Source organism: Tamandua tetradactyla, chromosome 16 (assembly GCF_023851605.1).
Source record: "Tamandua tetradactyla isolate mTamTet1 chromosome 16, mTamTet1.pri, whole genome shotgun sequence".
Classification (NCBI taxonomy): Eukaryota; Metazoa; Chordata; class Mammalia; order Pilosa; family Myrmecophagidae; genus Tamandua; species Tamandua tetradactyla.
In genome coordinates, this window is record NC_135342.1 from 10974257 (window position 1) to 10986273 (window position 12017).

Below are 12017 nucleotides of genomic sequence, written 5' to 3' on the forward strand. Positions count from 1 at the left end.
AGCATCTGTCAGAGCAGGCCTTCGCTAGGTACTAGGGATTATTATTAAGGCCCACGTTTCCAGCTGGGCTTTTAGAATCTTCTATATTGCTGCCATCTCTCAGGCCCTGATGCTCTGGCTTCCTGGCCACAGCCTTAGTCCAGGCCTGACCATTCCCCCCTCCCCCACCCCTACCCTGGACTTTCTCAATAACCTTCCTAGTGCGGTGGATAGGGCAAGATCTGGAGTCAGACCGAGTTCAAATCCCAGCTTAGCCAGTTCCTAGCTGTGAGGCTTTGTCCAAATTGTGTCCCCCTCATGGAGTCTCAGTTTCTTTATCTGCAGAATAGGAATGTCTATAGATATCTGACAAGGCTGGTGCATGGGTTCATAGGCCTGTGGTAGCTATTTATTAAAAGGCAAAAGGTGGCTCAACGCTTCTTGTGTTAACCTTGGTCTCCTTAGCTCTCACTGAGAGCACCTTCAGGGGAAGAGAAATGGCAGAGGTCCCTCTCCCAAGGCTTGTAAAGCCAAAGACATGGGAAGAGGTGGAAGGGGCCAGTGCAGCCTGGAGAAAGTGCCCTCCACAAGCTGGAGCCCTGAGCCAGGCACTGCCCCACTCAGAACCTCAGTCTCTTCCTCTGTCAAAGGGAAGTCAGACTTTATAAAATGCTCTAAACTTGTGCTTTGTGACCTGCAACAGGGTGGAGAGTAGGACCAATTGAAAGGAGCAAGGCTGTGAGACCCCACCAGTCTAAGATAGCGTGAGCAGCATGACTTTGGTGTGTGAAATCTTTCCTAACTGGGCTGCGCGGACTGAAGACACTTAACATTCCTGAACATCAGGTGCTACCAGCAGTCCCTGATAAGTTACGGCCTGATACTTAGAAGAGTGCTTAGCACATCACGAGTGCTCGATAAATATTTGCTAGCCTCCCATTATTATTATTTTTCATTACTGTTGTCCACATTCCTTGATGATCCTGCGAATCCTCTTTGCATTTGTATTAAATGGAATTAATAACCCCTAGGAAGCTTCTGAAAATGGAGGACCAGGTCACACCCCCAAGGGGGCCTGATTTACAGGGTCTGGGGGTGGGGCTTGCGCAGGATTGGGGGGGGGTCTCTCAAAATTCCCCAGGGCATTGCAACATGGGGGCAGAGTGAAGACTCTCCCCCGGCCCCTCTGTCTGTGCCAGCATGGATGAATGGATGACACAGCATCCATGAAAGTCTCGGCACCGAGCGGAGGAGCCACAGCGACCCCTCTGTCTGCAGAGGCCGCACAGCCCAGCGGTGAGGCTGGATTAGGGCCTGGGTGTCTCTGGGTTGCAGTTTCTCTATCTGTAAAATGGGGGACAAAATGCTCCAGAATTGTGATGACGTACTGGGACATTTCAGAATGCCTCGTAAGTGCTTAACAAATGCTGGCTTTTGTTCTTGTTAAGTCTCTCTGGGTTTCATTTTCCTCTTAATGATGGGAATAATAATAACACTCCACTTTGTATAAGGTGAGATTAAATGAATTAATAGGTGGCGGCACTTGGCACAGGGCCTGGCCTGCGCTTTCCGCCCTCAGAGGTTCCTGTTAACTATTATTTCGGATCCGTCCTCCCTTTCTCATAACCCCTGGGATGAGTCACACGTGAGCATCCAGAATCTCTCCTACTTGAGGAAAACGACACGGTCCCTGGACCACAGGTTACATGTCACCCCCACGAGGGTGGGAGGCAGTGCTCGGAATCCAACGCTTAATGGTGTGGCAGGAAAAAGATTACCAACAGCCCACGTCTCGGGTGGGTTTTGGCGACATCCTGGGAAAGCCCTTTTGCTCTCCGCAGCAATGTGGACTTTGGGACCACGTCCACAGTCATCTTAGCCTCTCCACATTCCAGGGAAACGGTGACAAGATTCATATGCCCTCCCGGGGGGGTGTCCTGAAGGGTTCCCCCACCCAGGCAGGGGGCTGGCACCCCCCACCTCCACCCCCGCAGGCTCTGCCACTCACGTAGATGAGGCCGGAGTAGTAGCGCTCACGCAGGTTGTGCAGCACCGAGGCCTCGTTGAGGCAGGTCAGCTCCGCCATGTCTTCGGCCTTGCTGAACTTGGGTGGGTTCATGCGCTGGACCTGGTCCCGGGGCAGCCGCAGCCGCCGCCCGCTCTCCGCCAGCTCCACCTCGGCTTCCTCCTCGCCCTCATCCCGCAGCGCCGCCGCCTCGAAGCCGTGCAGCTCCGAGGGCACCCACACCAGGCGCCGGGCTGTCCACTCCACCTGCGGCGCCGCGCCCACGCCCCCAGGGCCCCCGCCCGCCGCCGGGCCGCGGGGCACGAACAGGAAGGGCTGGGCAGCCTCGGGCACCGGGCCCGGCTTGGGGGGCGCCTTCCGCCCGGGCACGGACAAGGTCACTGCTGCCATGGCCTGCGGGGGGGAGGGGGAAGACAGGGAGGTCAGGGGGGGTCTCCGTCCAGGTGCACCATCCTCGCCCCCCTGACACCCCAAAGCTGCCAGGCAGTTCCCACTGCCCTTCTCCACCGGCCTTCATTTTACGCTTCTGCAGAATGGGTCAACAGACCTCATTTACTTATTCCATCCACCTGTGCATCCATCTGGTGATTATTTAATAAGCACTGACGTGGGTCAGGCACTACTCTAGACAGGGTTGATACCGCAACAGCCAGCCAGAGGAAGAGCCCTGCCTTCGGGGGAGCTTCCTTGCCAGCCCTGCGCTGGTCCCTAGGGGGGGCTACTCGCCCCTTGTGGCTCCTGACCGCTTGGAATGTGACCAGTGCAGCTGAGGAAATGAATTTTTAAATTTTAACCAATGAAAAGTAAACATAAGTTGCCATGTGCGGCCAATGGGCGCTCAGGACGTGGCGTGTCCCCAGCAGCATGGGCAGTAACTGTGAGACACCCCAGATTCCCAAGGCTTTGTCCAACGCCTAAGATACCGCCTCAACTGTGTTTTTGTGGATTACATCTTGAAATGATCGTTTTTGTATGTATCTGACTAAATAAAATATATAATTAACATTAATTTCATCCTTTTTTCTTAATGTGGCTATTAGAAATTTTTAAATTACACATCTGGTTGCATTCTATTTCTAGTGGACAGTGCAGCTCTAATCCTAGGAGACAGATGAGACGATAAATAAGCAAATTATATGGCGTGTTAAATGCTGCTGAGCACTGAAGGGAAAATTAGACAGGTGATAGGGGCTGCTAGGTTTGTGGACTGCTAGATCCTAATGGGCTGGGAAGAGCTCGCTGATCTGCCATCTGAATCAAGAGCTGGGGGAGCCGGAGGGAGCAAGACATGGGATGACTGGTGGGAAAGCTTTCCCAGCAGAGGGAGCAGCCATGCAAAGGGTCTGCGGCACGACTGGGCAGTATTTCTGTGGTCCAGTGAGGAGGCAGGTGTGGCCAAAGCCAAAGGGGACAGGGTGGAAGATGAGGGCAGGGAGGGGGCAACGGGGCAGACCCTGCCAGGTCTTGGTGTGTTGGGGGGTGGGGGACACAGTGAGGACGTGGCTTTTACTCTCAGTGAGATGGGAGCCTTGGGAGGGTGATTTACGTCACTCAGGTCCCTGACTACCACTGGTCTGCCCCCGCCTGCAGAGCAGATTTGTCTCATTGCCTCTGGTTTCCTTCTCTGTGAAATGAGTAGAATGGTTCCATTCATTCACTCCTTCATTCATGCATTCATTCAAGCTTTGCCTATACTTCTGAGGATCAGACTTTGCCTCGAGAATCTTGGGACCCAGAGATGACTCGGACCAGGGCCCTACCAGCAGGAGCTCCTGGTCTGGGGGAGAATTCAGCACAACCCAATGTGCTCTGATTTGTAATGGACACAACCCAGGGCCCTGCGTGAGCCAGAACATTCTAGACTCTTTCCTGGCCTCAAAGAAGCCAGAGACAAATGAGCAGACCACACCAGCTCTAGGGGAACCCACGCATTGGTCAGGAAAAACATTCCCCGGTCCCTCTCTGCATCCCGTTCCTAAAGAAACTGGCCCCTATTCTCTTCCACCACTTCAGATGCCCCCATCGCTGGCCTCATACACATACCAGGCTCAGTAAAACATTCTGACATCTCTGTACCCCCAACTTAGTGCCACTACCCCTGCCTACCAGCTCTAGAATAGCCTGCCATTCCCCCACCCCAACACACTCCTCTAGAAGCCACTACACCCAGCTCAGACCTGGAACCCATGGGCCCTTGTCTTTCCCACGGAGGCACCTTTCCCTCCCACCTACACACTCAGCTCTGGCTCACAGATGCCCCATTTCCTCCCATCCTCAGCAGTCCCAGCTCCCAGTGATTAGACCCCAAGGCCCTGGCCCTGCTCTCAGACAACAGCAGGGCCCAAACCCCACAAATGGCGCTTCTCCTCCTTTCCAGCCCCAAACTCCCAGGGTTCACTCTAGGCCTCCCGTGTGGCCTACATCCACCAGGAGCCAAGCTCCATCCCTGGGACTTTACCCCCTACCCCACCCCCTTCCTCTCTAGCCCTGCGGCCTTTGACCAGGAAGAGTTTGGGAGTTTTTCCCTCACCTGCCCCTCCAGCTGGAGTTGGGAGTCCAGGCCAAGGCCTCTCCTCCTCCTCCGGACACAGGGGTCCCGATCCTTTAAGACCTAGGCGTCTGAACACCCAGCCCCCACCTCCCCTGGACCCGGGTGTCCAGGACCCTCAACTCACTACAGCCTGACGGGAACGTGCCTGCAGTTCCCGGCTGCAGACAGCTGAGCCCCTCTGGTGCCCCACCCTCCCTCAGCCCGCAGGACGGCTTCTGCCAGGGCTCATTACTGTCACCCGGGCAGGTGAAAGCACCTGCCCTGGGAGGAGCCAGAGTGCTGGGCTCGGAAAGGAAAAGGAGCCAAGGATCAGCCCTAGGGCAGAGGTTGGGGACCTTGGCTTCTGGTCCTCTGACTTCAGCTTAGCACTACGTTTCAGGAATCCTGGTTCCCAGGCCCTCCTCCTTCAGACCCCGGAGTCCAGGCCCCCAGCCCCTCTCCATTCAGACCCAGGGGGTCCAGGCCCCCAGCCCCTTCCCCCCTCAGAACTGGGGCTCAGGCCCCCAGCCCCTGTCCCCTCAGACTCAGGGGTCCAGGCCCCCAGCCCCTCCTCCCTCAGACCCGGGGGTCCAGGCCCCCAGCCCCTTCCCCCCTCAGAACTGGGGCTCAAGCCCCCAGCCCCTCTCCCCTCAGACTCAGGGGTCCAGGCCCCCAGGCCCTCCTCCCTCAGACCCGGGGGTCCAGGCCCCAGCCCCTCCTCCCTCAGACCCGGGGGTCCAGGCCCCAGCCCCTCCCCCTCAGACCTGGGGGTCCAGGGCTCCAGCCTCTTCCCCCTCAGACCCCAGAGTACAGGCCCCCAGCCCCTCCTCCTTCACACCTGGAGATCTGCACCCTTGTCCCCTTCCTTCTTCAGATCCAGGGTCTGAGCCCCCAACCCCCTCCACCCTTAAACCAGGAGTCCAGGCTCCCAGCCTTCTCCTCTCTGAAACCCAGTCTAGGTGGTCAGCCCCCTCCTCCTTCAGACCCAGGGGTCCCAGCTTCCAGGCTCCTCCTTCCTCAGGCCCGGGATTTCCGAATCCCCACCCTCCACTCCCCCTTCCCGGATCCAGGAGTCGGAGCACCCAATCCCCACCTCACTGGGACCCAAATGCCCATGTTGCCCCTTTTTCAACCCGCGGATCCTTGGGGGTACCTGGAGGACGGCGACTGGTCCCGGGAGTGGAAGGCGGGGAGGGGGCACCGGGATCCCGCGTCCGCTTGCAAACCCTCAGGTGCGGCTACCTCGGCGGTCCAGCGCGGGGCGGGGCCACGTCGCGTCCCTGGGCAGGACCCCAGCTCTGACGTCACCCGGCACCTGCTGGGCTTGGGCAGGGGTTGGGTCCCGGAGCTTCGGGGACCGGGACGTGTGAAGGCGGGGTGAGGGTGGATTGGGAGCGACGGGGCGAGTTGCCAGGTGGGCGGCGGCGGCGCCAGGGTCCCTCCCTCCCCTGGGTGAGCAAAGGTCAAGGAACCACGGCAGGGATGGCTGAGGATTCCGGGGTTCAAACGCCGCTCAGGCTTTCTGGGCCTCAGCTTTCCTCTGTGTAAACTGGGCCAATTAAATAAATAAAGATGATGTGGAGGAAGTGCTTCAGGAAGCACCGCCTCACGACAGCATTTCATCTCCCTGAGCCTCAGTTTCCCCAACCCTGGAAATGGGACAAAATCCACGGAGAGTACAGCGAGTGCCAGAGGAGATGATAAAATGTTGTTTTAACTAATTGAATGACCTCAACGACCCATGCAATCGGGACAATCAGCACCTCTAGTTCTTAGACGGGGAAACTGAGGCACGGAGAGGCCAAGTCAAGCGCTCAAGCCTACACAGTAAGGGGGAAAGCCGGGATTCCAAGCCAAGAGGTGTCTGCCATTCAAAGAAGGGTTTGGGGGGAGAACGTGCTGTAGGTCCTCAGAGTGCCCCCAGTATTAGGGGTACAATAACCCTCTAATACAATTATTGAAGATTATTAGCGGTCATTAAACAATTAACAATATGATTATTAATCGTTATCAATATGATCATTAAAGTTTAATTATGCCAACGAAGGCGCCCGAGTACGTGGCAAGTGCTCCAATACGCCTTTCTGCGCTCCTTTGCCTCTGCCCGGCGAGACCCCTGTGTCTGGGCCACAATTTCCGACGTGAAAACGGGGACCCTGCTCTCCGGGGGGGGAGGGGGATTGGAGGCGATGACTCAGGTATTAAAGCGCGCAAAGTCTCAAAGTGAGCCTCAGTTTCCCCGACCGCGGAGGGGGCCCGGGCCCGCCGCGAGGACCCCGACCTGGCCGCGCAAGCGATAGGAACTCGAGCTGCGGAGAGCGCAGACGCCCCTCACCCCCACCCCCAGCCGCTGTCCCGCTGAGTCCCGTCCAAGGTGAGTGTCCACGTCCCCGCCCCGCCCCCGCCGCCCGCGCCGGCCTCCCCGGCCCCGCCCGCAAGCCCCGGGCCCCGGCCTCCGGGAGCTCAGTCCCGCCCCGCCGTCCCGGGGTGGGCGGTGGGTCTCAGACGCTCACCGGCTTGCAGGGCTGTCGGGACGCTCGGCCTGGGGAGAACGAGAGGCGGGCCCTCCCTGACAGCCCCGCCCCCATGGGCGCCGTAGCGGCCAATCGGCGCCGGTTGCGGCCAGGGGCGGCCCCGCCCATGGTGGAGGACCTTCCCGCCAATCAAGAAGAACGGTGGGCGGGCGGGGCCAATCAGAAGTTGCTGAAGGATGCCAGCCGTGGGAAAACAACCGGGAGCTTGGGGAGCCGGGCTGTGCCGGCGTGGGCGGAACTCGAGGCCTGACGGGCAGGGGGCGCGACCAATGGTGAGGCGCGGGGGGCGGCCTGGGCGGGCGGCCCGGGGACCTGGCTGAATGGACCGCTTTGTGCGCCGGGAGTGAATGGGGCTTTTGTGCACGCGGACGCGGGGAGCGCGGCGGGAGGCCGGAATGCCTGGGTCCCCCGGGAGCAGGCGGGCAGGAGGGACGGGGTTGGGGGGGCGCGGGGGGCGGGGTAGAATTCACTTTTATCGTAGCTCGACTTTGTACCAGGCACTCTCCAGGGGCGAGGCGTGAGCGATGGCACCCTCAGTATTCATACTTCAGGGAGCGCAGTAGTCATTTTTTGGGCGTTGTGCTCAGCGCTTTACCTGAAGGGTCTCATTTAATCCCCCCACCTCCCGCCCTTGGAACTGCTACTATTAAGATCTTCGTCTTCCAGACGAGGTATACCGGAAGCCACAAACCGGGCGAGCGCTCTTATCCCCCGCACCTGACCCCAGAACTTGTGCTCGGGAATGGGTCCCCAATGTACAAATGGGAAAACTGAGGCTCAGGAGAGGCAGGCCCAAAGTCACGAGGCCAAGCGAACCTGGCGCTGGAGATCTCGTCTCCCTGCCCTCTTCTCGTTTGGTTCCAGCCTCCCTGACCTCCTTTATTCCTCAAACACTGCCCAGGTGTGGTCCTGCCTCAGGGCCTTTGCATTTATTGTTCCTTCTACCAGGATTCCCCTCCCTCTGGTTTCGCATGACATCCACAGTTCTGCTCCAATGTCACCTCTTCTGGAAGAACTTTCCTGACCATCCTCTATAAACAGTTCCCTTCGACCCTGTTTACTTCATCTTCATAGCACTGATATTTATCTGCTTATTATCTTTCTACCCACTAGAATATAAGTCCCATGAGAGCAAGGATCTTTGCTTTGGCACACAGTAGGTGCTCAATAAGTGTCTGGTGAATAAATAGTAGCAAGTCCTTGTAGTGTGTGGATAAAATGAGTAAGGCATGCAAAGCACTTAATACAGCCCTGGCATTGGGAAACGACTAAAAAATCCAATAATGATTATTATTACTGTATTATTTATTGCCTGATGGCATGTGGATGAGGAACAAGACAGAGAGAGAAGGAGCATCTAGAACAGGGAAAATAAGCCTAAAGAAGGGGAGGGGAAAGGTTGGGAGCTAAGGGGTAGGGAAATGCGCTGGCGGCGAGGGCAGACACAAGGTAAAGTGTCCACCTTTTGGGACTGCTTGGCAATCCCAAAGCCACATCACAGAACTCTCCCTTCGGGTAAGAAAGTGCAAGCTCTGCAGCCGCTATCCATTTCTTTGCAGATAGGGAAACTGAGGCCCTGGAGAGGTTCTTTCCAAGTGCACCTGCAGTGGTAATAAGCCGTCATTAAGGAGGCCTGACCGTGCACTGCTGCGAACGTGACTGTCATCGTCTCCAGGCATCCCCACGCCGGCCCTGTGACAGCACTATCGTGACCCCATTTTACAGATGGGTTCCCAGGGTCTCCCAGCGGGTGGCAGGTTTGGGCTCTGAGACTGTCTGCACTCTTAACCAAGACGGAGCAGGGAACCCCCATCACTTTGGCCAGAGTGGCCTCCATAGACGCTTCTGGCAGTGAGGATGGCAAAAGCTGCTGTTTATTGGGCACTGATAGCGTGCTGGACATTTAACTCATTAAATTCTCTCAATGACCCTATGAAACTACTTTTATTATCCATTTGATGGGGGATAAGAAAATGAGGCTCGGGGACATGAAAAGCTCCTGCCCAAAGGCACCAGTGAAGAGTGTGGACTAGGACACGACAAGAAATTCAGATAGAAAAGAAGGCTCTGGGGCCTGCGTTCTGACCTTAATCTGCCTGGTAACTGATAATGTCATCAACCCTGCTCAGCTCTAAATCTGCCTGGTAACTAGTGACATCATCAATCCCACCAAACTCACTGGGCTGTTGCATATGACTCGAACAAACTCATTGTTAATTTGGCTCAATCTGTGGGGTAACTGGCAACATCACTGAGGAATATAATGAGCTTCCTTATGCTGAGGACATTCTATGATCTGTGCTAAACACTTTAATAATCATTGATATTTATTGAGTGCTTGTATAATAACTGTGCCAGGCACAGTTCCAAACCCTTTATATGTATTATTAAATCCTACAATCTTCCCAGTAATTCTGAGTGGTAGGTACTCATGTCATACCCATTTTACAGATGTGGAAATCGAGGCAAGGCTGCCCTAGGGCTGCATAGATAGAAAGTAGCGGTGTCCGGTTTTGAATTCAGACCTCCTAGTTCTGGAGCTTGGGCTCTGGATTGCTACATGAAAACACCAGAGAGAGGACCTGCCTCAGAGCTGTCCACCCCCACCCAAGCCTGCCCTCCCGGCACCTATCCATCTTTTCACTCTAGCCACTGGGATTGTCCCTACTAAACTTGTGAACCTTGGCTGTCAGGAGCCAGGTCTGCTCCCTTCATGAGTCCCAAGAGTGCTGCACCAGCCTGCAGTAGAGAGGGACCTCAGGAAATGGGGTAGGTGGTCCAGGGATAGATAAGTGTGAGAAAAGGAAATGGGAAGGTGGGAGCATTCTGAGGCTCAGCGGAGGAGAAGGCTTCAGGCACAGACTTGTTATGCAGAATCTGGGAAATGGATGGCTGAGGGTGGAGGAAGAAAGAACTGACAAGGCTCTAAATCGATCCACATAATAAAACATTGAACCTGATAAGTGAAATAGGGCAGACACAAAAGGGCAAGTATTGCACGGATCTACTTACAAGAAGTGTGTACAACAAACAAATGTGTAGAGACAGAAAGTAGATTCGAGGCTACCGGGATCAAGGGGGAGTGGAAGATGGGGTGTTAGGGCTTCATGGGGACACAGTTTCTGTTTGGGGTGATGGGAAAGTTCTGGCAATGGATGGTGGTGATGGCGGAACAACACTGTGGATATAATTAGCGTCACTGAATTGTGTACCTAAAAATGGTTAAAATGGCAAATGTTATGATGTGTAGTACGATACAATAAAATATGCTGGGGGCTAAGAGAGGAGGAGGTGGGGGAGAGTGAAGAGTCAGGGAGGGGTCTGCTTTGTGAGAGTTTGAGGGTTTTTTGAGTGAAGAAATTTGGGGAGCAGCTTCCATGTCTGAGATGAGTTGGGGGTACAGATCTCGACAGAGAGAAGAGTTGGAGAACGAGGATGCTGAGTTCTTGCCCTGGGTCCTGACTGCCGTCCTGCCTGGACATTTGTTCCGTAGCAAAGATTTGAATGGTTTCCAGTATTTTATTTTTGGTCACTGGGCTGTTGTTTCCTTGCATATGACTCGAAGCTGGAACTGGCCCTGAGTCAAGCGCAAGCTGGCAGCCTCGTATGGGTCACAGAGGAGCGATGGGCTCAGTTGTGCCGCAACAAATATTTATCGAGTCCCTACTATATGCCAAGCATTGCTTGAGACCAGAAGTTGGCAAACCTTCTCTGTACATGGCCAGACAGTGGCTATTTTCAGCTTTGTGTCCACACAGTCAGTGCTGCAGCTACCCCACTCTGCCTTTTTTTTAGGGGTAAAACAGCCATAGATAATACAGAATGGCTGTTGTGGTGTTCCAATAAAACTTTATTTAAAGAAACAACCAAGAGGGTTGGAGGATTGGGCTACAGTTTGCTGACCCCCGTTCTAGCTGCAGAGCTGGCAGGGAACAGCGACAAAGCCCAGGCCTTCGTGGAACAGACATTAATCCCTGACTACGCAGCAAGCAGAAGAAAACAGATCTTATCCGTCACTGCTCAGAACGCACCCCTGGCTCTCCTTTCACTCGGAGTTCAAGCCACACTCTCGCTGGGGCCCATGAGCCCTGCACAACCTGCCCACTTTATCCCCTCTCTGCCCTCACCTCCCCCCTCTCCCCATTGCTCATTAGAGCCAGCCACAACGGCCTCCTCACTGCACATCATGTTCACCCCGGACCTTTGCACAGGCTATATCCTCTCTGCTTGGACCACTCTTCCCCCAGCCAAAACATCACCTCTTCAGCGTGGCCTTCCCTTACTACCCGATTTAGAATGATGCCTTTCCTCTGTACCCACCATCCTGTTCTACTTTTTCTTTTTCCAAAGCACTTATCAGCCTCCAACATGCCAATTAATTATTACGCTTATTGCTTATTGTTTGACCCCTCCCCTCACCTTAATGTCAGCTCCTTGAGGGCTGGGATATTGTCTGTCTTGTCCCCTGATGTATCCTCAGTGCCTAGAACAGTGCCTGGTATACAGTAGATGCTCAATAAATACTCATCAAGAGAATGGATGCATTCTACTGGCAGACAAAGACCCAAATGAGTCACAAATAACTACAGAAGGCAATGTCAAGTTGGCATGTACACTGGGAAGGGAAAAAATAATGAGGGTAAGAAAGGGAATGTGGCCAGGGAGTTATTTTAGAAAGGGGGTCAGGGAGGTGACATTGCGATGGATTATATGACAGTTGACATGACATATGATGCTGATGAATAAGCAAATGAGTGGATGTCTGTGAGCCTAACTGAATAAAGAAACAAAAGAAGGAGTGGACAAGTCAATGGATGAAGGGAACAGATGGCTACTTGAATAGATGGATGAATGAATGAATGAATGGAGGGTGTTCAAATAATTGGGCAGATGGACAGAAGAATCAGTTAATGAATAAATGGATGGACAGATGGATAGAAGGATGGAT

The 12017-nt window shown here is 54.8% G+C and overlaps 1 protein-coding gene across 3 annotated transcripts in view; it reads right to left on the reverse strand.

Annotated features, from left to right (window-relative positions):
• MYH14 (myosin heavy chain 14) overlaps window positions 1–12017 on the reverse strand; it is a 100667-nt gene that overhangs the window by 74937 nt on the left and 13713 nt on the right. Inside the window, exons 1-2 of one of the 3 annotated variants that reach the window (XM_077130914.1) lie at window positions 7049–7110; window positions 1988–2398 (exon numbers count right to left, since the gene is read on the reverse strand). In XM_077130914.1, coding sequence (XP_076987029.1) covers window positions 1988–2395 — 408 coding nt within the window. In that variant the 5' untranslated portion in view covers window positions 2396–2398; window positions 7049–7110. Of the gene's footprint in view, window positions 1–1987; window positions 2399–5688; window positions 5821–7048; window positions 7111–12017 lie in introns of those variants that run through there. The other 2 variants (XM_077130913.1, XM_077130915.1) reach the window with 2 other exon arrangements.